Raw genomic sequence first — 26,148 nt, 5'->3', positions numbered from 1 at the left:
CAGCAGTAATTAGAAACTAATACACAGAAGTTTGCCCCAAACTCTGTAAATACAGGTCTTTAATCACTATTTACATTTAACTAAGACTCAAATTTCCTGCCACATTTTGTTTGTTGGTGAAATGCTCTCTTTATTAATTTTTTCCTAAACTATATTTTTCTACTTGGAGCTTAGAAGTGCATACCTAGCACCTGGCTTTTAAGCTGGATTTGGCAGAATCTAAACTCTGGTGCTTGCTCTGAAAATGGTTTCCTAAGCCAGGAGTAAAGGAGTAAAGTTCACAAAGTCAGTCCCACAAAAGCCCCAGGAAGCCAATGGTCCCTGCAAGAACACCGTTTGGCCTTGCTAATGGCAAAAGTGGTTTTTCAGTTAAGGAGAGAACTTTCTCAATATTGCCACCGCATCTAGCCAGTGGAAAGACATGGGCTTTTGGGAATCAGGATATTGAACCACAGTGTAGAGACATTCCTCCTAGCCATGTGGCCTTGATCAAGGTACTTACCCTCTGGGCTTCCATTTCTTCATCCACAATGTAGTTTGTATGTATGTCCCCACCAAAATCTCATATTGAAATGTAATACTCAATGCTGGAGGTGGGGCCTGGTGGGAGGTGATTGGATCACAGGGGCTTTAGCACCATCCCTCTTGGTACTGTCCTTGCCACAGTGAGTTCTTGCGAGATCCAGTCATTTTATTTTATTTTTATTTTTGAGACGGAGTCTCACTGTGTTACCCAGGCTGGACAGGAGTGGGGCAATCTCAGCTCACTACAACCTCTGCCTCCCGGGTTCAAGAAATTTTCCTGCATCAGCCTCCTGAGTAGTTGGGACTACAGGCATGTGCCACCACACCTGGCTAATTTTTGTATTTTTAGTAGAGGTGGGGTTTCACCATGTTGGCCAGCCTGGTCTTGAACTCCTGGTCTCAAATGATCTACCCACCGTGACCTCCCAAAGTGCTGGGATTATAGGCATGAGCCACCACACCCGACCTTAGATCTGATCATTTTAAAGTATGTAGCATCAACATAGCTGCCCTTTCCAAGATGGCCGAACAGGAACAGCTCCGGTCTGCAGGTACCAGTGTGATCAACAGAGAAGACAGCTGGTTTCTGCATTTCCAACTGAGGTACATGGTTCATCTCATTGGGACTGGTTGGACAGTAGGTACAGCCCACAGAAGGCAAGCTGAAGCAGGGCGGACCATTGCCTCACCCGGGAAGCACAAGGGGTCAGGGGATTTCCCTTTCCTAGCCAAGGGAAGACTGCACCGGGAAAATTGGGACACTCCTGTCTTAACACTGCACTTTTCCAAAGGTCTTAGCAAACAGCACACCAGGAAATTACATCCCGTGCCTGGCTCAGCGGATCCCATGCCCACGGAGCCTCGCTCACTGCTAGCGCAGCAGTCCGAGATCAAACTGCGAGGCGGCAGCCTGGCTGGGAGAGAGGCATCCACCATTACGGAGGCTTGAGTAGGTAAACAAAGTGGCTGGGAAGTTCGAACTGGGTGGAGCCCACTGCAGTTCAACAAGGCCTGCCTGCCTCTGTAGACTCCACCTCTGGGGGCAGGGCGTAGCTGAACAAAAGGCAGCAGAAACTTCTGCAGACTTAAACGTCCCTGTCTGACAGCTCTGAAGAGAGCAGTGGTTCTCCCAGCACGGTGTTTGAGCTCTGAGAACGGATAGACTGCCTCCTCAAGTGGGTCCCTGACCCCTGTGTAGCCTAACTGGGAGACACCTCCCAGTAGGGTCCGACTGACACCTCATACAGTCAGGTGCCCCTCTGAGACAAAGCTTCCAGAGGAAGAATCAGGCAGCAATATTTGCTGTTCTGCAATATTTGCTGTTCTGTAGCCTCCACTGGTGATACCCAGGTAAATAGGGTCTGGAGTGGACCTCCAGCAAACTCCGACAGACCTGCAGCTGAGGGACCTGACTGTTAGAAGGAAAACTAACAAACAGAAAGGAATAGCATCAACATCAACAAAAAGGTCATCTACACCAAAAACACATCTGTAGGTCACCAACATCAAAGACCAAAGGTAGATAAAACCACAAAGATGGGGAGAAACTTGAGCAGAAAAGCTGAAAATTTTAAAAACCAGAGCTCCTCTTCTCCTCCAAAGGATTACAGCTCCTCGCCAACAATGGTACAAAGCTGGACAGAGAATGACTTGGACGAGTTGAAAGAAGTAGGTTTCAGAAGGTCAGCAATAACAAACTTCTCTGAGCTAAAGGAGGATGTTTGAACCCATTGCAAGGAAGCTAAAAACCTTGAAAAAAGGGTAGATGAATGGTTAACTAGAATAAACAGTTTAGAGAAGATGTTAAATGACCTGATGGAGCTGAAAACCATGGCAAGGCAACTACGTGATGCATGCACAAGCTTCAGTAGCTGATTTGATCAAATGGAAGAAAGGGTATCAGGGATTGAAGATTAAATTAATGAAATGAAGTGAGAAGAGAAGTTTAGAGAAAAAAGAGTAAAAGAAATGAACAAAGCCTCCAAGAAATGTAAGACTATGTAAAAAGACCAAATCTACATTTGATTGGTGTACCTGAAAGTGACAGAGAGAATGGAACCAAGCTGGAAAACGCTCTTCAGGATATTATCCAGGAGAACTTCCTCAATCTAGCAAGGTGGGCCAATATTCAAATTCAGGAAATACAGAGAACACCACAAAGATACCTCTCGAGAAGAGCAACCCCAAGACACAAAATTTTCAGGTTCACCAAGGTTGAAATGAAGGAAAAAATGTGAAGGGCAGCCAGAGAGAAAGGTCAGGTTACCCACAAACGGAAGCCCATCAGACTAACAGCAGATCTCTCAGCAGAAACTCTCCAAGCCAGAAGAGAGTGGGGGCCAATATTCAACATCTTAAAGAAAGATTTTTCAATCCAGAATTTCATATCCAGCCAGACTAAGCTTCATAAGTGAAGGAGAAATAAAATCCTTTACAGACAAGCAAATGCTGAGAGATTTTGTCACCACCAGGCCTGCCTTACAAGAGCTCCTGAAGGAAGCACTAAACATGGAAAGCAACAACTGGTACCAGCCACAGCAAAAACATGCCAAATTGTAAAGACCATCCATGCTAGGAAGAAACTGCATCAACTAACGGGCAAAAGAACCAGCTAACATTATAATGACAGGATCAAATTCACACATAACAATATTAACCTTAAATGTAAATGGGCTAATTGTCCCAATTAAAAAACACAGACTGGCAAATTGGATAAAGAGTCAAGACCCATCAGTGTGCTGTATTCAGGAGACACATTTCATATGCAGAGACATTCATAGGCTCAAAATAAAGGGATGGAGGAAGATCTACCAAGCAAACAGAAAGAAAAAAAAAGGCAGGGGTTGCAATCCTAGTCTCTGATAAAACAGACTTTAAACCAACAAAGATCAAAAGGGACAAGGTCATTACGAAATGGTAAAGGGATCAATTCAACAAGAAGAGATAACTATCCTAAATGTTTATGCACCCAATACAGGAGCACCCAGATTCATAAAGCAAGTCCTTAGAGACATACAAAGAGACTTTCCCACATAAAAATAATGGGAGACTTTAACATCCCACTGTCAACATTAGATCAACGAGACAGAAGGTTAATAAGGATATCCAGGACTTGAACTCAGCTCTGCACCAAGCAGACCTAATAGATATCTACAGAACTCTCCACCCCAAATCAACAGAAAATACATTCTTCTCAGCACCACATCACACTTATTCCAAAATTGACCACATAGTTGGAAGTAAAGCCTCCTCAGTAAATGTAAAAGAACAGAAATCACAACAAACTGTCTCTCAGATGACAGTGCAATCAAATTAGAACTCAGGATTAAGCAACTCACTCGAAATCACACAACTACATGGAAACTTAACAACCTACACCTGAATGACTACTGGGTAATTAACAAAATGAAGGCAGAAATAGAGATGTTCTTTGAAACCAATGAGAACAAAGACACAACATACCAGAATCTCTGGGACACACTTAAAGCAGTGTGTACAGGGAAATTTATAGCACTAAATGCCTACAAGAGAAAGCAGGAAATATCTAAAATTGACACCCTAACATCACAATGAAAAGAACTAGAGAAGCAAGAGCAAACAAATTCAAAAGCTAGAAGGCAAGAAATAACTAAGATCAGAGCAGAACTCAAGGAGGTAGCGACACAAAAACCCTTCAAAAAATCAGTGAATCCAAGAGTGGTTTTTTAAAAAGATAAACAAAATAGATAGCCTGCTAGCAAGACTAATAAAGAAGAAAAGAGAGAAGAATAAAATAGATGCAATAAAAAATGATAAAGGGGATATCACCACCAATCCCACAGAAATACAAAGTACCGTCAGAGAATACTATAAACACCTCTGTGCAAACAAACTAGAAAATCTAGAAGAAATGGATACATTCCTGGACGCATACACCCTCCCAAAACTAAACCAGGAAGACATTGAATCCCCGAATAGAACAATAACAGGCCCTGAAATTGAGGCAATAATTAATAGCTTACCAACAAAAAAAAAGTCCAGGATCAGATGGATTCACAGCCGAATTCTACTAGAGGTACAAAGAGGAGCTGGTACCATTCCTTCTTAAACCATCCCAATAATAGAAAAAGAGGGAATCCTCCCTAACTCATTTTATGAGGCCCGCATCATCCTGATACCAAAGTCTGGCAGAGACACAACAAAAAAAAGAGAATTTTAGACCAATATCCCTGATGAATATCGATGCAAAAATCCTCAATAAAATACTGGCAAACCGAATCCAGCAGCACATCAAAAAACTTATCCACCATGATCAAGTTGACTTCATCCCTGGGATGCAAGGCAGGTTCAACATATGCAAATCAATAAACATAACCTATCATCTAAACAGAACCAAAGACAAAAACCACATGATTATCGCAATAGATGCAGAAAAGGCTTTCAACAAAATTCAACAACCCTTCATGCTAAAAACTCTCAATAAACTAGGTATTTGATGGGACGTATCTCAAAATAATAAGAGCTATTTATGACAAACCCACAGCCAATATCATACTGAATGGGCAAAAACTGGAAGCATTCCCTTTGAAAACTGGCACAAGACAGGGATGCCCTCTCTCACCACTCCTATTCAACACAATGTTGGAAGTTCTGGCCAGGGCAATCAGGCAGGAGAAAGAAAGAAAGGGTATTCAATTAGGAAAAGAGGAAGTCAAATTGTCCCTGTTTGCAGATGACATGATTGTATATTTAGAAAACCCCATCGTCTCAGCCCAAAATCTCCTTAAGCTGATAAGCAACTTCAGCAAAGTCTCAGGATACAAAATCAATGTTCAAAAATCACAAGCATTCCTATACACCAATAACAGATAAACAGAGAGCCAAATCATGAGTGAACTCCCATTCACAATTGCTTCAAAGAGAATAAAATACCTAGGAATCCAACTTACAAGGGATGTGAAGGACCTCTTCAAGGAGAACTACAAACCACTGCTCAATGAAATAAAGGAGGACACAAACAAATGGAAGAACATTCCATGCTCATGGATAGGAACAATCAATATCATGAAAATGGCCATACTGCCCAAGGTAATTTATAGATTTAATGCTGTCCCCATCAAGCTACCAATGACTTTTCTTCACAGAATTGGAAAAAACTACTTTAAAGTTCATATGGAACCAAAAAAGAGCCTGCATTGCCAAGACAATACTAAGCAAAAAGAACAAAGATGAAGGCATCATGCTACCTGATTCAAACTATACTACAAGGCTACAGTAACAAAAACAGCATGGTACTGGTACCAAAACAGAGATATAGACCAATGGAACAGAACAGAGCCCTCGGAAATAACACCACACATCTACAACCATCTGATCTTTGACAAACCTGACAAAAACAAGAAATGGGGAAAGGATTCCCTATTTAATAAGTGGTGGTGGGAAAACTGGCTAGCCATATGTAGAAAGCTGAAACTGGATTCCTTCCTTACACCTTATACAAAAATTAATTCAAGATGGATTAAAGACTTAAATGTTAGACCTAAAACCATAAAAACCCTAGAAGAAAACCTAGGCAATACCATTCAGGACATAGGACAAAGACGTCATGACTAAAACACCAAAAGCAATGACAACAAAAGCCAAAATAGACAAATGGGATCTAATTAAACTAAACAGCTTCTGCACAGCAAAAGAAACTATCATCAGAGTGAACAGGCAACCTACAGAATGGGAGAACATTTTTGCAATCTACCCATCTGACAAAGGGCTAATATCCAGAATCTACAAAGAATTTAAACAAATTCACAAGAAAAAGAAACAAACAACCCCATCAAAAAGTGGGCAAAGGATATGAACAGACACTTCTGAAAAGAAGACATTTATGCAGCCAACAGACACATGAAAAAAATGCTCATCATCACTGGTCATCAGAGAAATGCAAATCAAAACCACAATGAGATACCATCTCACGCCTGTTAGAATGGTGATCATTAAAAAGTCAGGAAACAACAGGTGCTGGAGAGGATGTGGGGAAATAGGAATGCTTTTACACTATTGGTTGGAATATAAATTAGTTCAACCATTGTGGAAGACAGTGTGGTGATTCCTCAAGGATCTAGAACTAGAAATACCATTTGACCCAGCCATCCTATTACTGGGTATATACCCAAAGGATTATAAATCATGCTACTATAAAGACACGTGCACATGTATGTTTATTGCGGCACTATTCACAATAGCAAAGACTTGGAACCAACCCAAATGTCCATCAATGATAGACTGGATTAAGAAAATGTGGCACATATACACCATGGAATACTATGCAGCCATAAAAAAGAATGAGTTCATGTCCTTTGTAGGGACATAGGTGAAGCTGGAAACCATCATTCTGAGCAAAGTGTCACAAGGACAGAAAACCAAACACCGCATGTTCTCACTCATAGGTGGGAATTGAACAATGAGAACACTTGAACACAGGGTGGGGAATATCACACACTGGGGCCTATTGTGAGGTGGGGGATTTGGGGAGGGATAGCATTAGGATAAATACCTAATGTAAATGACAGGTTAATGGGTGCAGCAAATCAACATGCCACATGTATACATATGTAACAAACCTGCACGTTGTGCACATGTACCCTAGAACTTAAAAGTATAATTTAAAAAATGAAAATAAAATATGTAGCATCTTCCCCCTTGCTCTCTCTTGCGCCTCTTTTTGCCGTGTGACATGCCTGCTCCTTCTTCACCTTCTGCCATGATTTGAGGCTTCCAGAGACCTCACCAGAAGCAGATGCTGCCACACTTCTTGTACAGCCTGCAGCACTGTGAGCCAGTTATATCTCTTTTCTTTATAAATTACCCAGGTGTTTCCTTATAGCAATACAAGAATGGCCCAACACAGAAAAGTGGTAGCAAGGAATGGGGCATTGCTATAAAGAGATCAGAAAATGTAGAAAAGCTTTGGAATGGGCATAGGTCAGAAGAGTGTGGAGGGCTCAGAAGAAGACAGGAAGATGAGGGAAAGTTTGGAACTTCTTAGAAACTGTCTAAATGGTTGTGATCAAAATGCAAACAGTGATATGGACCATGAAGGTCAGGCTGAAGAGGTCTCAAGTGGAAATGAGGAACTTATTGGGAACTAGAGCAAAGGTCACTTTTGTCATGTCTTAGCAAAGAACTTGACTGCATTGTGTCCATGCCCTAGGAATTTGTGGAATTTTAAACGTAAGAGCGATGACCTAGGATATCTGGTAGAAGAAATTTCTAAGCAGCAAAGCATTCAAGATGTGACGTGGATGCATCTAACAACCTATGCTCATAAGTGGGAGCAAATAAAATGACTTAAAGCTGGAACTTATGTTTAAAGGGGAAGCAGAGTGTAAAAATTGGGAAAATTTATAGCCTGGCTATGTGGCAGAGAAAGAAAATGCTTTTTCAGCAGAGGAATTCAGGCTGTGGAGCAACCCCTTGCCAGAGATATTTGCATAACTAAGAAGGAGTCAAGTGCTAACACTCAAGACAATGGGGGAAAGGCCTCTAAGGCATTTCAGAGACCTTCCTGGCAACCCCTCCCATCACAGGGCCTGGAGGCCTAGAAGCGAAGAATGGTTTCATGGGCCAGTCCAGGGCCCCACAGCCCTATGCAGCCTCAGGACACTGCTCCTTGCATCCCAGCCACTTAGTCTCCAGCCTTGGCTCAAAGGGCCCAAGATACAGCCCAGGCTGCTGCTTCAGACGATGCAAGCCATAACCCTTGGGGGCTTCCATATGGTGTACAGACTGCAAAACTGAAGGAAGCTTGGGAGTCTCTGCATAGATTTCAGAGGATATATGGAAAAGCCTGGATGTCCAGGCAGAAGCCTGCTGCAGGGGTGGAGCACTCACAGAGAAACTCTGCTAGGGCAGTATGGAGGGGAAAGGTGGGATTGGAGCCCCCACACAGAGTCCCCATTGAGACATTGCCTAGTGGAGCTGTGAGAAGAAGGCCATCATCCTCCAGACCCCAGAATGGTAGATCCACCAACATCTTGCACCCTCAGCACAGAAAAGCCACAGGCACTCAACAACATGTAAGAGCAGCCTCTGGAGCGGAACACTGCAAAGCCACAAGGGCAAAGCTGCCCAAGGCCCTGGCACCCCACTTCTTGGATCAGTGTGCCTTTGACGTGGGACACAGAGGTTACAGGAAACTATTGTGGAACTTTAAGATTTAGTGACTGCCCTGCTGGATTCTGAACCTGGGTGGGGCCTTTAGCCCCTTGCTTGTGGACGATTTCTCCCTTTTGGAATGGGAATGTTTACCCAACACCTATACTCTCATTGTATCTTAGAAGTAAGTAACTTGTTTTTGATTGTGCAGGTTCATAGGTGGAAAGGACTTGCCTTGCCTCAGATGAGACTTTGGACTTGGACTTCTGAGTTATCACTGGAATGAATCAAGACTTTGGGAGATGGCCAGGCATGGTGGCTCACGCCTGTAATCCTAGCACTTTGGGAGGCTGAGGCAGGCAGATTACAAGGTCAGGAGATCGAGACCATCCCAGCTCACACAGTGAAACCCCATCTCTACTAAAAATACAAAAAAAATTAGCTGGGCGTGGTGGCAGGCACCTGTAGTCCCAGCTACTCAGGAGGCTGAGGCAGGAGAATGGCGTGAACCTGGGAGGCAGAGCTTGCAGTGAGCAGAGATTGCGCCACTGCACTCCAGCCTAGGTGACAGAATGAGACTCCGTCTCAAAAAAAAAAAAGAAAAAAGACCTTGGGGGATTATTGGGAAGGCATGATTTTATTTTGAGATGTGAGAGGGACATGAGATTTGGGGAGGCCATGGGGAATTATATAGTTTGAATGCATGTCCCTGCCCAAATCTCATATTGAAATATAATGCTCAATGTTGGAGGTGGGGCCTGGGGGAGGAGATTGGATCATGGGGACAGTTTCTCATGAATGGTTTAGCACCCTCTCCCTTGGTAGTATCTTCACAATTGTGAATTCTCATGAGATCTGGTTGTTTAAAAGTATGTAGCACCTCCCTGCTCACTCCTTGCTCCTACTCCAGCCATGTGACATGCCTGCTCCTCCTTTGCCTTCCAACATGATTGTAAGTTTCCTGAGGCCCCCCCAGAAGTGAACAGATGCCAGCACCATGCTTCCTGTACAGCCTGCAGAGTCCTAAGTGAATTAAACCTTCTTTCTTTATAAATTACCCAGTTTCAGGTATTTATTTATACTACTGCAAGAACAAACTGACACAATCTACCACTTTCTCTGAAAGTTAGTTAATAAGATTGAATCTACAATGAATAAAATGAGGTTTTTTTATTCACTGCATCGCAGGAAGACAACTTGGCAGATTCTTTTTTGTTTTGTTTTGTTTTGTTTTGAGACGGAGTCTTGCTCTGTCACCCAGGCTGGAGTGCAGTGATGCAATCTCGGCTCACTGCAAGCTCTGCCTTCTGGGTTCACACCATTCTCCTGCTTCAGCCTCCTGAGTAGTTGGGACTACAGGCGCCCGCCACCACGGCGAATTTTTTTGTATTTTTAGTAGAGATGGGGTTTCACCGTGTTAGCCAGGATGGTCTCGATCTCCTGACCTAGTGATCCACCTGCCTTGGCCTCCCAAAGTGCTGGGATTACAGGTGTGAGCCACTGTGCCCAGCCAACTTGGCAGATTCTTAATTGAGTGTGGATGGATATTTAGAATGGACTGACTTAAAACACAGACAAGAATTTACCATGGGGGACCCCTGGCAGGGGTGAGGAGGTAGCCATCGAAGAAGAAAGAGTCCCCTCCAGGATCGTTTACATTGACCCAAAGTAGAAGGGCCTGATGATGTCACACTGGAAATCAGACCATGGGGATGAGGATGGTGTGGACCAGAGCAAAGTGGTCTTCTCAAATACAAGCCATCACGACAAGCATCATGTTGTCTTTCAAACTGCTTTTTAGGTGGATGTTGCTATGGTGTGCACCAGGCAGGAGCTAGGGAGAGTGAAGGGCCTGTTGCTCGGAAGCCATGCTAGTGAGCTGATGCAGAAACATGCCTGGGGCGGGGTGGTGCGTGCTAGGCATGGCCCCTGTCCAGGGTCACCTGCTTTGCTCTGCACTCCACCTGGCCTGTCCAGCTTAGCTTAGCTTCCCTGCGTGGAGAACCTTGCTCCCAAACCTTGCGTGCTCTCTCCTTCCTGCAGGTGAAGCCCTGCTCCTTGGCCTGGCATTCGAGGCCCCCTAGGGTCTGACTGCAGCTCCATCCTCCTCCACCCCAGCTGTCCGTCCACATGACTAGTTTTCTGTCTCCATTTGAACCCTTTCAGAACTCCACGTGCCATGTGGTCTCTCTCTGCCTCCTCAGCTTCCCAAATCCTCTCTCCTTTCTCAGGGTTCTTTAGACCCTTTACTGCTGCCCTGGCAGAGTGAGGGGTTCTACTTCAAAAAAACATCACAGAGCCTCTTTTAGCATAGGGTGTCTCTCACTTCTTGTTAAGAAAATAAAGCATGTGCCACTTCAAAAAGCAGCGGTGGGACCTACACCAGGCTACACTGTGACTGCCCTGAGGACAGGGGTGGGGTGGTGGGAAAGAGGAAGGGTGTGGATGCCTGGTGTCACACACTTGGTTTGATGTTTTTTTCCAAAATGGATTAACTTTGATTGAGCAATGAAAAGTGTTTTTCTTTCCTTAAATGGGCACTTGTACCATCAGAGTCAGGTTAGCTTTAGAAGAAATTCAGCGCCTGTAGCCCAAAGCCCTTGTTGCTGGAGTGGCTCTTGTTGAGGCTGTTTCTTTCCCAGCTTGATGATTTTTTTCTTCTTGGATTTGAATGTTTTGCCGCCTTTCCCACCCTCAGGGACTCTGCTTGTCCACCCGGCATTCTGGTGTGGATTAGAAAAGTGTGGGCTTCTAGGCCGGATGCAGCCCAGGGAGGCCTGGCTTGACAAGTGAGCGAGGGCCACTCATTCCAGTCAGAAAAGGTGTCCCTGATGGCTGCACTGCTGGTGACTGGAGCATGGGCTGCATTCCATACCAGGAGTCCTCCTGCTGGGACTGCCATGAAGGCATAGCTGGCACCCAGGCTGCATCTGTCCTCAACTGCTCTTCATAGAAATAGCCTCCCTTTCGGGGACAGGCATGGTGGCTCACACCTGTAATCCCAGCATTTTAGGAGGCCAAGGTGGGGGGATCACTTGAGTCCAGGAGCTTGAGATCAGCCTGGCCAACATGGTGAAATCCCATCTCTACTAAATATACAAAAATTAGCTACACTCCTGTAATCCCAGCACTTTGGGAGGCCGAGGCAGGTGGATCACTTGAGGCCAGAAGCTTCAGACCAGCCTGGCCAACATGGTGAAATCCCATCTCTACTAAATATACAAAACGTAGCCACATGCCTGTAATCCCAGCTACTCAAGAGGTTGAGGCCCGAGAATTGCTTGAACCCAGGAGCTGGAGGTTGCAGTGAGCTGAGATCATATCACTGCACTCCAGCCTGGGTGACAAAGGGAGACTCCGTCCCCACCAAAAAAAGGCCTCCTTTTCCACGGCTACCTTCTTCCCCACTAGGAAGGTGCTGCAGTTCCTCTAATCCATAAACAAACAGGGACATAAACATAGAACGTGCTGATGTGTGGTATTCGAATGCCACTTTCATCAAACTCCTGCTTCTCTCTCCTGCACCACTGCTCAAAGCAAACGAGGTATTAGATTCCAAGAATGAAGAAATCTCAGTAACCCCCAACAGCAGGAAATTAACTTAGAAACTGTGTGGGGAAACTCGTGCCGGAGACTGTGGGTTTATCAAGTGACCGGGTGTGATGCCATGTGGACAGCAGCCTAGCCCTGTGGACCTTGCGCGCAGGCCACCAGGCCAAGGCTTGACTGCAGCTGACCTGAGTCTCAGCAGACGCCTGGTGGTCCTTCCAGAACACAAGAGAATGGGAAGGCTGTGAGGGGCTCCACCTCCCTCAGGACCTCTGAGGGTTCTGGTGAGGTTGGGGGGATCTTTCTGCCCAGCACCCTCACAAGAGAGATATGGAACACGAAACCACTCAGCTGCAGCCTGGCCCCGGCTCCTTGGCAGTGGGCCACCTGTCATCAGCCCCTGCTGTCACAGGGCCACTCTTCCCGCCTACGTGGGTCATGAGCTGCCCTGCCTGCACCTCTTGCATGCATAGTCAAGCCCTGCACCGTCTGGCGTGTGCTGGACAGCCTGCCTTCACCTTTCTTTAACACAGTTCCTCCCTCAGCTTGGGTGTCCATGGCTCCAGCATGGGGACAGCTCCTGGTCAGTGTAGGAGTTTGCCAGGGCTGCCTTACAAAGTGCCTCAAACTGCGTGGCTTACAACATGGAAATGTGGTCTTTCACAGTTCTGGAGGCTGCAAGTCTGAGATGGAGGTCAGCAGGGTGGGTCCTTCGGAGGACGCAAGGGAGAATCTGTCCCATGCCTATCTCCTGGTGTTTTGAGGCCCACCTTTGGTGTTCCCAGTCTTGAAAGAACATCACCTCCACCTCTGCCACCATACTCACGTGGCGTTTGCCCTGTGTGTGAATCTGTGTCCAAATCTCCTCTTTTTACTCATTTTTAATATTGTTGCTATTTTTGAGATAAGGTCTCACTCTGTTGCCCAGGCTGCAGTGCAGTGGCACGATCATAGCTCACTGCAGCCTTGAACTCCTGGGCTCAAGGGATCCTCCCGCCTCAGCCTCTTGGGCAGCTGGGACCACAGGCGTGTGCAACCATGTCGGCTAAGTTTTGAAATTTTTGTAGAGACAAGGTCTGCTATGTTACCCAGGCTGGTCTCAAACTTCTTGTCTCAAGTGATCCTCCCACCTGGGCCTCCCAAAGTACTGAGATTACAGGCACGAGCCACCATGTCCAGTCCAGATTTCCTCTTTTTTTGAGGACACTGCTCATATTTAATTAGGGGCCACCCTTCCCCAGTATGACTTCATCTTAGTGAATTACATCTGCAATGACTCTATTCCCAAGAAAGGTCACACTCCAAGGTATTGGGCTTCAATATATGCATTTTGGAGGATAAACAATCCAACCACAACAGTCACAACTTACTGCTTTAGCTTCAGATATCCTCCTGTCTTTTAAAAAGCCTTCCACACATGACTATGTAAAATCATAGGCTGCAGAGGCCTGAAATGATTGACCTCTCGCGGTTTTGTAAATTACCTACAACTTTCAGCATCTTGTTCCTGTAACTACATGCATGAATCTTTGAACGCCATTCCTGCCCTCCTTCAGGAAGAAGTGATTTCTCTGGGGCCCAGGATCCAGCCACCTTTGGACATGCTGACAGACAGTTGATTTCCAACCTGCTCTCAGCTTCAGGGAAAGGTGAGCCAGGCCACAGAGTGCTCCAGGGTTCAACATGTCACAAAGCTGTTTGGCAAAACAGGAAAGATCTCAGGACAGTCCTAAGTCCTGCCTCAGGTAGGGGCTGGGTAGTCAGGTGAGATGATTTTCTTGGATGTTAGTACAGCAACCCTAGCTCTCCAAATTAGCTTCCTGATCTACACCTGGATATTTTTAGTCTAGAAGAACACCTTTCCTTCAGAACTAAGAGTCAGGCTCACTTTAAATGCAAGACTGCCGAGGGTAAATAAACAAATATATGCTCAGGTTAAAGAGAAGAGAAACCTGCCGGGCGCGGTGACTCACGCCTGTAATCCCAGCACTTTGGGAGGCCGAGGTAGGCAGATCACGAGGTCAGGAAATCGAGACCACGGTGAAACCCTGTCTCTATTAAAATTACAAAAATTAGCTGAACACGATGGCGGGCGCCTGTAGTCCCAGCTACTCCAGAGTCTAAGGCAGGAGAATGGCGTGAACTTGGGAGGCGGAGCTTGCAGTGAACTGAGATTGCGCCACTGCACTGCAGCCTGGACTACAGAGCGAGACTTCATCTCAATAAAAAAAAAAAAAAAAAGAGAGAGAGAGAGGAGAGAGACTCTTCCTCAGAGCGGACTCCAGAAGGAGAGAAGAGGAGAGAACACAAAGGGAAGCAGATACCAGCCTCTGGGACAGCGTCAGTTCCACACACTCAACAGGCAACAGAAACGGTGGCCCTGATTATATTGTACGTTGTCATAGGAGAAAATGATGCTAAAGATACAGAAGTGTCACTAAATTAAAAGGAAACAAGCCTGGGCAATGTGGCAAGACCCCACCTCTACAAAAAATACAAAAATTAGCCAGGCATAGTGGCACGTGCCTCTAGTCCCAGCTACTTGGGAGGCTCAGGCAGGAGGATTACTTAAGCCAGGGAGGTCAAGGCTGCAGTGAGCTCTGATAGTGCCAATGCACTCCAGCCTAGGTGACAGAGTGAGACTCTGTCTCGGAAAAAAAAAAAAAAAAAGAACCAATCTCCTGGTCTTTTGGAGGGTTGTTTCTCAAGGCAATGAGGTTGAAGACCCTAACTTATATACACAAAGACTTTTTTTTTTTTTAAGTGGTAAATCATGACTAGAAAAAAATACTTTACAATCATGGTTAAGTATGAAGTTAGGTTATAAAATAGAATGCAAGTTTTCTGCCCACACGATGGATTAAAAGTAATGGCAAGGCCGGGGCTGTGGCTCACGCCTGTAATCCTAGTACTTTGGGAGGCCGAGGCTGGTGGATCATGATGTCAGGAAATCAAGACCAACCTGGCCAAGATAGTGAAACCCCGTCTCTACTCAAGATACAAAAGTTAGCAGGGCATGGTGGCATGTGCCTGTAATCCCAGCTACTCAGGAGGCTGAGGCAGGAGAATCATTTGAACCCAGAAGGCAGAGGTTGCTGTGAGCCGAGATCACACCACTGCACTCCAGCCTGGGTGACAGAGCAAGACTCCGTCTAAAAAAAAAAAAAAAAAAGGAATGGCAAAAACTGCAATTACTTTTGCACCAACCTAATATTTGGGTTGCACATGGCTCTTTCCTATCATGAGAATATCTGTAAGAAAGTTCTAGAAGTAGAATGCTGTTAAAACATGATGTGTATTTGGGAGACCGAGGCGGGCGGATCACGAGGTCAGGAGATCAAGACCATGGTGAAACCCCATCTCTACTAAAAATACAAAAAATTGGCTGGGCATGGTGGTGGGCACCTGTAGTCCCAGCTACTCAGGAGGCTGAGGCAGGAGAATGGCGTGAACCTGGGAGGCAGAGCTTGCAGTGAGCTGAAGTCGCGCCACTGCACTCCAGCCTGGGCGAGGCCCTGTCTCAAAAAAAAAAAAAAAAAAAAAAAAAAAAAAATATATATATATATATATAAAATGTGTATTTTACATTTCACTGGATATTATCTAACAACTCTCCATAAAAATGTCAGGTGACTTATTTTTTTCAGTCTTCTAATTTTAGAATTAGCAAGCAGCTATATTTTTCAAAAACAAGAAGAGTGAAACACTGTGCACGAAGACTGCCTAGAAGCTTTATCTGTAGGTCCACAGTACCGCATCACCAGAACGGGAACGGCGTGTTTAGAACTGGAGGTAAATTGTCCGTGTCTCCTAGATCACTCTGGCACCTGTTTTCTACATACCAACTCTCCTACTAAGTGGACTGTTTACAGTTGACCAGAAACTATGACCAGAAAACCCATCTGTCTTGCTAGGGGAAGACACTGGTCACCAAACGTAGCATCTGAGCTGAGGATCGTGATGGAGTTATCTTTACCCTACAAATGTTTTCTATCTAAAGTCATCTATAAGCCATGGACATATTTCAGAGACAATACTTTGTTATCATGTCGGGGTGTCGAATAGTGTCCTGCCCAAACCCCCACAAATTCACATCCTTCTCAATCTCAGAACACGACCTTATTTGGAAATAGGATGGTTGCAGGCGTAATTAGCGAAGATAAGATCATACTGGGACAGGGTGGTCCCTCATCTAATGCGAGTAGAGTGCTTCTAAGAGGAAAAGTGACACAGAGACAGATGGGCTGGCAGAGATGGCAGGGGCATGTCCACAAGCCAAGGAATGCCAAAGACTACCAGTCACACCAGAAGCAAGAGAAAGGCCTGGAACGGCTTCTCCCCTAGAGCCTTCAGAGGGAGTGTGGCCCTGCTGACCCCATGACTCTGGGCTCCCAGTCTCCAGGACTGTGAGAGAAGACTTTTCTGTTGTTTCAAATTCCCCAGTTTGTGGTGCTTTTGTTACGGCCACCACAGGAAACAAGTACATCATGTGAGTTTAGGTGTCTTATTTTTTTTAACTTGTAACATTTATTAACTTTGGTTTTAGGGGTACATGTCCAGGTTTGTTATATAGGTAACTCGTGACTCAGGGTTTTGTACACAGATTATTTTTCCACTTAGGTACTAAGCCTAGTGCCTAATCGTTTTTTTTTTTTCCCAAACCTCTCTCTTCTCCTACCCTCTCCCCTCAAGTAGGCCCCACTCCGTGTTGTTCCCCTCTGTGTCTTTGTCTTCTCATTATTTAGCTGCTGCTTGTAAGTGAGAACATGCCGTGTTTGGTTTTCTGTTCCTGTTAGTTTGCTGAGGATAATGGCCTCCAGCTCTATCCATGATCTTGTTCTTTTTTATTGCTGCGTAGTATTCCATGTGTATATGTACCACGTTTTCTTTAGTCTATCATGGACAGGCATCTAGGTTGATTCTATGTCTTTGCTATTGTGAATAGTGTTACAGAGAACGTATGTGTGCGTGTGTCTTTATGGTAGAATGAGTTATATTATTTTGGGTATATACTCAGTAATGGCACTGCTGGGTCAAATGGTAGTTCTTGGAGGAGTTGCCACAATGCTTTCCACAATAGCTGGACTAATTTACACTCCCACCAGCAGTGTATAAGCATTCCCTTTTCTCTGCAAGGTGTTTTGATTTAATTGAAAAAAAAGGAAAAAGTTTATTTCCCCAAGAACATCTCAAATGTATAAATGTCTGCCATGCCCTAATAGAGCTTATAATAAAATCTTGTCACTAGGGGCAGATTGTAGAAGTTCTAAATGCCTAGTTTGAGAACTTTTAACGAGCCTTCTTATGTAAGTACATTTTGTGACTTTTCTAGTTGTCAATCTGATCTCTGAACCAAAATTCCCTCGGGACATGGACCTCTTGTTCCCTATCCCCACATCACACCTGGAGGACCCTAAACCCTCTCTGCAATGAGAGGCCCCTTTCCGCAGCCCAGTGAGGGGCTTTGAGAAGTCTCCAGTCTAGGAACTGGGAGGGGAACTAGACCTTCCTCCTTAAGCCTCTGTGGAAGACCCTGTCCCTCTGCCCCGAGCTGTGGCACTTCCCAGCGGCTGAGCCTGTGCTTTAACTGTGTTCTCATAGCTGCCCTCATCCTACACCCCAAAAACCAGAGGGGCCGAGAGCAGAGGTGTGGCCCGCCCTGGCTGACACAGCCTCCTTTCTATCACACCCATGAGGTGACCCCAGGGTCCAGTGTCCTCCGCAATACAGTTCCAGCTTCTGAAACCAAGGGACAAAAGTACAAAAGAGTGACTCCCTGGTTCTTCGTGTTGCAACCCCGGGATGATGAGTCAACCGTGCTCACTCAGCAGAGAATCCTCCTCTTTCTCTCACTGTCCTCAAGGAAGAATGTGGAAAAGTTCCTCAGGCCTGACCCTTGTTTTTATTTCCTTATCGGCTCACCTGGGACACCTACCCACTTTCTCTCCTGTAAGGCGTAGAATCAAGATGCATTTGTGTCTGAGAGCTTCTGTCCCTGCCATGGAAACACAGCTGGCTGGGCAGTCTCAGCTCCAAGATTCCACACCAGGCCCCCAGTCATCAGCAGCTCCACCATGGGGAATAGAGTGGCAGTCCCATTTTCTAGGGAGGATCCCTGGTAGCTCAACTAGCCCATTGAGTAAGTCCTGTTTGTTCTTCATGGAATGGTTCAGTAACTCAAAGGGCAGTAGAAAAAAATTATTAATCAAAATATCCTGGCCTGGCACAGTGGCTCATGCCTGTAATCCCGGCACTTGGGGAGGCCAAGGCAGGTGGATCACCTGAGGTCAGGAGGTTGAGACCATCCTGGCCAACATGGCAAAACCCCGTCTCTACTGAAAATACAAAAATTAGCCAGGTGTAGTAGCATGCACCTGTATTCCCAGCTACTCTGGAGGCTGAGACAGGAGAATTGCTTGAACTCAGGAGGCAGAGGTTGCCGTGAGCCGATATCGCGCCACTGCACTCCAGCCTGGGTGACAGAGTAAGACTCGGTCTCAAAAAACAAACGAACAAACAAAAAAACGCAAGTGAAACAAAAATGGAATAATCTTACTCAGGACATTTTGTAAGGGATGTGAAGGACCATGCAAACATTTAGCATTCCATCCAAACTGGGCAAACCGAAAGTAGGCAAACCCTCCTGCTTAAACAAACACTCCTAGTTGCTGCTTTCACTGATCTCATAGCACCTCATTTTCCACAACTCTAACTCAGAGTGGAAGAGTGCTGTTTATGGGCTTATGTTCCTGCCCCCTGAGGATATAAATTTCTTCAAGGCAGGATTATTTTATCCTCTCATGGTAAGTAAATAGATAAGCGATTCAGGTGCATCCTGGCCAGCCCAGCTGAACCACATTCATTTATCACTCCCATTCATTTCTATTCTCTTTACTTCTTTGTTTTTGTTTTGTTGTTGTTTCAGACACAGTTTCTCTGTTGCCCGGGCTGGAGCACAGTGGAGCAATCTTAGCTCACTGCAACCTCTACCTCCTGGGCTCAAGTGATCCTCTGGCCTCAGCATCCTGAGTAGCTGGGACTAGAGGTGTGCACCACCACGCCCAGCTGTTTTTTTTTTTTTTTTTTTTTTTTTGTAGAGACAGGGTTTTGCCAGCTTACCCAGACTGATTTCAAACTCCTGAGCTAAAATGATCTGCCTGTCTCAGCTTCTCCAAATGCTAAGATTACAGGCGTGAGCCACAGTGCCCAGCCCTCCCTATGTTAAGATAGCACCAGCAGACTAATTCTCAAGTTCTACCTGCTAATTTACCCAATGCTTCATTGTCATAGACATGTACCCACACGGACAAGCCAGGGGCCAGACTGTACTAGACCTTCCCACAGCCTAATTTTTAGGACACAGTAGCAACATTTGCACATGCGCAGGGGTCAAAAAAAAAAAAAAAAGAACCCAGGGGTTCTTTAGAGCCGTGGCTCTCAAAGCATGGGCCTGGGACCAGCAGCATCACACCACGTGGGAACGTGGTGAAATGCATGAGCTCTACCCTGCCCCTGAGACTCTAGGCGAGGGGCCCAGCAAGCCCCACTGCTGGAACAAGCCCTCACTCAGATAAGCCTGATGCATGTTCAAGTTTAAAAACCGCTGACTTAGGGCAATATTAGCCCGAAAGAACCCAGTGTTAGAAGTTCTCTCTTCTTGCTGCTGGCTAGGAGGAGATGGGTTCCCCCAAAGGTCATATGCCAAAGGCCTCCTTCAGTGTGAAACCACCCCTATAGCTTGCAGCAGGGACACCAGCTGCCCTGGTACTTCAACATTGTTCTTCGGTTGACTCAAGAGCTGACAGGAAGAGAGAACGTGGAGGGACGTGCCAGGTGTGAGGGACCTTCACAGCCCATCCATCGTTTTAAGCTCAGGCAGCTGACTTGGAAAAACCCATCAGAATCACAAACAAGGCCAGCCAGGAGGCTGAGACCTGGTGGGGCAGGAAGAGAATAAAGCCTCCTTCATTAAGTGAGTGAGAATCTCCAGTCAACCTGGAGGTCTTGGCAGATGGAGGCAGGTGCTTGCTGCATAGAACCTGAAGCCTTGTACCTAATTTTCAGAGTCCATTTAGCATAGTCTTGGTAAGCTTCGAATAAGGGAGTGAGGTGGGGTGGGAGGAAAGAGATCAAATAGTCTAAATCTCCAGCAAAAGTATGCCCAGCCCCGTGACCCTACGAAGGCTCCGGCGGCTCCTTTTTCTTACTGAAGCTTCTTCCCAGCATATAAGAAGTTTTTTGCTATTCAGAGACTGAATTCGACCTGACAGCCCTCGGGAAAAGAACGTCTCCCCACCCCAGGCTCTGAGAACCACACAGATACCTTCGCTAGGGTCCCCAAACTATGGCTCATGGGCTAACTCTGGCCCACTGCCTGTTTCTGTGTGGCTCACAAGCTAAGAATGGTTCTTACATTTTTAAGTGACTGTGAAGTTTAAGATTTTGTGGCACATGAAAATTACATAAAATTCAAATGTCTGAGTACATAAATGAAGTTTTATTGAAACCGCTCTGCCATTTGTTTATTGTCTACGGCTGCTCTAGAACTGCAGCGTTGAGAAGTTGCCACAGAGACCAGCTGGCCCCCAGGACCCAAAGCATTTCCTACCTGAGGCTTTCCAGAAGAGACTGTCGACCACTGCTTTAAAACAAGGAGGTGCCGTTCATGAGCCCAACAAGAAACTCAGCCAGGTTTGGCTGTACATTGCCACACCGAAAGCAACTTTTTTTTTTTTTTTGAGACAGAGTTTCACTCTTGTTGCCCAGGCTGGAGTGCAATGGCACGATCTCGGCTCACTGCAACCTCTGCCTCTTGGGTTCAAGTGATTTTCCTGCTCAGCCTCCCTAGTAGCTGGGACTACAGGTGCCCGCCACCACGCCCAGCTAATTTTTGTATTTTTAGTAGAGACGGGGTTTCACCATGTTGGCCAGGATGGTCTTGATCTCTTGACCTCGTGATCCACCCGCCTCGGCCTCCCAAAGTTCTGGGATTACAGGTGGGAGCCACTGTGCCCAGCCCCAAAGCAACTTTTATTTATCCTGTTAACAGTTATGGATTCTCCTTGTTTCTGTTACTAAGTCTAATAAATGCCTTAATGGTACAATTCTGAGTCTCATCCAACCCCTCACTTTCCTATTCATTCAGAACTTCTGCTCCTGGATTCTCAAGGAATGAAAAAGCACCTACTGTGAAAATTTGTTCCAATTACAGTGGGATGAAGTCAGAGGCAGGAGGCACAGGCTTCTCTAAGGACCACGTCCTTTTTGTCTCCTGCCCCATTCACCAACTGCTTCAAGTGTCCCCTCAGTCACTGAGGGATCTGAAGCAATTCTGGCATGACCTAAGCACCAAAGATGTTCTTTTTTTTTTTTTTTTTTTGAGACGGAGTCTCACTCTGTCACTGAGGCTGGAGTGCAGTGGCACCGTGTCGGCTCACTGCAACTTCCGTCTCCCAGGTTCAAGCAATTCTCCTGCCTCAGCCTCCCGAGTAGCTGGGATTACAGGCACCTGCTACCATGCCTGGCTAGTTTTTATATATTTTTAGTAGAGACAGGGTTTCATCATGTTGGCCAGGCTGGTCTCAAACTCCTCACTTCAGGTGATCCACCCACCTCGGCCTCCCAAAGTGCTGGGATTACAAGAGTGAACCGCCGCACCTGGCCAAGATCTGCTCTTAAGAGAAGTTACTACTACTTTTTTCCCCCTTAACCATTAAACTATTTTTTTTTTCATTTACTAACCCTTGATATTGAAAAGTTAGGACTTCAGTAAAAATCAAATCAGTGTTTGCATATAAACTTTTTGTTGCTATTCACATGCTATGTCAATCTCAGTTGCAAACAGAAAGGACAGGTTGCAGACTAGAACGCCTCAATTCATTTGGAAGGAGGCTTCAAAAGCTAACTCTATTCCTTCACCAACAACCAGGCAGCTGCCTTTGACAACTCTCGAGATTGGATATGCTGGAATTGCTCAACACGGGTCATCAATTCCAACTCAACAAGGATGCTACTCAGGTATTTGGTATTTGATGATCAACAGAAATACTTCAGAGCACCTCCCAGCAAAGTTACATAGAGTGACAGGTGGGACTTGTTTAAGGGCGGGACTCAGAACGGCAGCCCGGGAATCTGCCTGCAGAGCTGAGCTCTGCCCCAGTCTCCACCAGAGAGGGAAGTTGCAGATCTTTCTGCAACAGGCACAATTGGCCACAATTAGAAGTCCAAAGTGTGAACCACTCACTGCTTCTCCTTAGGAACCACCATACGGTGTGTCCGGCAGGCGTTCTGAGAGCCAGAGGACGGCTGCGCCCCGGGGCTGGCCACCGACACACATCGCCCCACCGGGACCACTGAGGCAGCCACTGACCGACATTCCTGTCTACAGGCTCAGATCCCTCTCAACCACGTGGCCACATCTTCTGCAAAGTGCCGGCCGGGGGCATCCATGACACAACTTTGGGGAACTGAGTGGGCTTCCTCGTCTTTAAGAAAGCAGCGGGCTGGGCTGCTCTCCTGCGGCTCTGGCTCTGCATCCATTCATTCTCTCTGGGTCTGCCTTAGTTCCCGGGTGGTTAATTCCGAAGCGGGGCAGGAGTTAAGTTGCTTCCTAGCTGTTTTGTTGATGCTCCAGCCCCATCAAGAGCCAGCTCCTTACCATTCTGTAAGGCACAGAAGGTGCCTTCAACTAAACCAGGGGACGGTGCAGAGGGTTAAGAGGGGGCCACAAAGAGAGGGCCCCAACTCCTCTTGAGCCAGGGCTCCCTGCGGAACTCCAGGGTCACCTCGCCACCCAGAGGCAAGACAAGTGCATAGGCAGCCACAAGGCGCCCGCCAGGTAGACGGTGTTTCTGCCGTCCCTGCCGTCACCCGCTGGGTCCCGTCCCGCTCCACGCGTACTCCCGGCCCGCAGGGTAGGAACACGAGGACCACAGTGCCCCACCGGCGGGAGAATCAAGATCGCAACCTCGGCGGAGTCGGCGCCTCTGGGCACCTCCGGCTTCCGCGCCCCGGCCGCGCAGTGACCACCCGGGAGGGGACCTCGGGCGCCCCGCAACCTCCCGGACCCCGTGGGCCTCCGGGTCGCCCCGCTTCCCACCGCCGCGTCCCCTTCGCGTGTCCCAGCCCTCGGTGCCGGTGCCGTCCCCGTCCCCGCGTCCCTCAGAGTCCTTAGCCCAGCCGGCCCCCCGCCCGCCGAGCGTACCCATGGCGGCGGCTCCCAGGGCTCCTGCGACCGGCTGGCGGGACGTGCTCCTGGCAGGTGCGGCTCCTCAGACCTGGCGTCCAGGTCCGGCCCCGTCGTCCCAGGTGCAGCCCCAGCTCTGTGAGGCGGGGCCACCGGCTCCACCCGGGGGGCGGTGCTGCGGGGAGCAGAGGTCCGTGCTCCCGAGCCGTCGCGTGTGGACACCGGCCCCGGCCCAGGTGCGGGCGGGAATTCCCCGACGGAAGCGCGTGGCAGGCCCGGGGAGAGCCAGTCTAAATGCAGATTCCCAGGCCCCATCCCCAGGCCAGCTGACTCAGGAGGTCGGGGCTGGGGCCCCAGAATGTGCATTTCTAAGAAGTCTAAGGGGAGGTTGTTGCTGCTGGACCCAGGATCACACTTTGGAAACCACTGTGGGAGGAACGCAGGCTTCTGGGTGGGGAGGCAAAACACAGTGGGACAGTGGTCAGCTGTGTGTGTGTGCACGCGCACGCACGAGTGTGTGTGAGGATTGTGTGTGGGTGTGAGGATTGTGTGTGTGTGTGTGTGAGCATGTGTGTGAATGAGGACTGAGTGTGAGGGCATGTGAGAATGTGTGTATATAGTTTGTGTGTGAGAATGAGTGTGTGATTGTGTGTGAGAGTGTGTGTGTGTGAGAGAGTGTGTGCGTGGCTTTATTTTGAGATTCAATCTTTGAAAGCATTTCTGGGGGATTCTACATTTCCTTTCTTTAAGAATCATCCTTTCTTTAAGAGGACACAAACAAATGGAAGAACATTTTATGCTTATGGATAGGAAGAATCAATATCATGAAAATGGTCATACTGCCCAAGGTAATTTATAGATTCAATGCTATCCCAATCAGGCTACCACTGACTTTCTTCACAGAACTGGAAAAAACTACTTTAAAGTTCATACGGAACAGAAAAAGAGCCTGCATAGCCAAGACAATCCTAAGCAAAAAGAACAAAGCTGGAGGCATCATGCTACCTGACTTCAAACTACATTAGAAGGCTACAGTAACCAAAACAGCATGGCACTGGTACGAAAACAGAGATATAGACCAATGGAACAGAACAGAGCCCTCAGAAATAACACCACACATCTACAACTATCTGATCTTTGACAAACCTGACAAAAGCCATGGGGAATGGATTCCCTCTTTAATAAATGATGCTGGGAAAACTGGCTAGCCATATGTAGAAAGCTGAAACTGGATCCCTTCCTTACACCTTATACAAAAATTAATTCAAGATGGATTAAAGACTTAAATATTAGACCTAAAACCATAAAAACCCTAGAAGAAAACCTAGACAATACCATTCAGGACATAGGCATGGACAAAGACTTCATGACTAAAACACCAAAAGCAATAGCAGCAAAAGCCAAACTAGACAAATGGGATCTAATTAAACTAAAAAGCTTCTGCACAGCAAAAGAAACTATCATCAGAGTGAACAGGCAACCTACAGAATGAGAGAACATTTTTGCAATCTACCCATCTGGCAAAGGGCTAATATCCAGAATATACGAAGAACTCAAACAAATTTACAAGAAAAAAACAACCCCATCAAAAAGTAGGCAAAGGATATGAACAGACACTTCTCAAGACATTTATGCAGCCAACACATGAAAAAATGCTCATCATCACTGGTCATCAGAGAAATGCAAATCAAAACCACAGTGAGATACTGTCTCATGCCAGTTAGAATGGCAATTATTAAAAAGTCAGGAAACAACAAATGCTAGAGAGGATGTGGAGAAATAGGAACACTTTTACACTGTTGGTGGGAGTGTAAATTAGTTCAACCATTGTGGAAGACTGTGTGGCGATTCCTCAAGGATCTAGAACTAGAAATACCATTTGACCCAGTGATCCCATTACTGGGTATATACCCAAAGGATTATAAATCATTCTACTATAAAGACGCATGCACACGTATGTTTATTGGGGCACTATTCACAATAGCAAAGTCTTGGAAACCAGCTCAAATGTCCATCAGTGATAGACTGGGTTAAGAAATTGTGGCACATACACACCATGGAATACTATGAAGCCATAAAAAAGGATGAGTTCATGTGCTTTGCAGGGACACAGATGAAGCTGGAAACCATCATTCTCAGCAAACTATCACAGGGACCGAAAACCAAATACTGCATGTTCTCACTCATGGGTGGGAGCTGAACAATGAGAACACATGGACACAGGGCAGGGAACATCACACACTAGGGCCTGTCGGGGGGTGGGGGATGGGGGAGGGATAGCATTGGGAGAAATACCTAATGTAAATGATGAGTTGATGAGTGCAGCAGGCCAACACGGCAGATGTATACCTATGTAGCAAACCTGCACATTCTGCACATGTACCCTAGAACTTAAAGCATAATTTTTTTAAAAAAAATCACAAAACAAAAATAATAACTCAGTGGTTGTCTCCAGGTTATTGTTCTGTTTTCTTGCCTGATCTCAGGATGTTCTGCAAACAGAGGGGAACATTAAAAGGCGGAATGAAGGTGAGTTTCCACAGCTTTTTTGTTTTAATCATGCTGAAATACTTGCAATGTAAAACTATTTGAAGTGCACAGTTCAGTGGCATGAAGTACATTCTCATTTTTGTCCCACCATCCCCACACCAGCTCCAGAACTTCTTCATCTTCCCAAATGGAAACCCTGGACCCAATAAGCAATACTCCACATCCACCCTTACCCCCAGGCCCTGACACCCACCATTCTCCTTTCTGTC

General features: G+C 46.4%; 1 protein-coding gene across 1 annotated transcript in view; it reads right to left on the bottom strand.

The window, feature by feature from the left end:
- The window catches only part of LOC105477704 (solute carrier family 15 member 1), a 69,267-nt gene extending 45,797 nt beyond the window's left edge, over positions 1 to 23,470 (bottom strand). Inside the window, exon 1 of the mRNA XM_011734359.2 lies at positions 23,408 to 23,470. Coding sequence (XP_011732661.2) covers positions 23,408 to 23,411 — 4 coding nt within the window. The 5' untranslated portion in view covers positions 23,412 to 23,470. The remainder of the gene's footprint in view (positions 1 to 23,407) is intronic.
- Positions 23,471 to 26,148: the final 2,678 nt, after the last annotated feature.

This window comes from Macaca nemestrina, chromosome 16 (assembly GCF_043159975.1).
Source record: "Macaca nemestrina isolate mMacNem1 chromosome 16, mMacNem.hap1, whole genome shotgun sequence".
NCBI lineage: Eukaryota > Metazoa > Chordata > Mammalia > Primates > Cercopithecidae > Macaca > Macaca nemestrina.
Note: the sequence above shows the minus strand (reverse complement) of the source record. Positions and strands in the feature narration are given on the sequence as shown.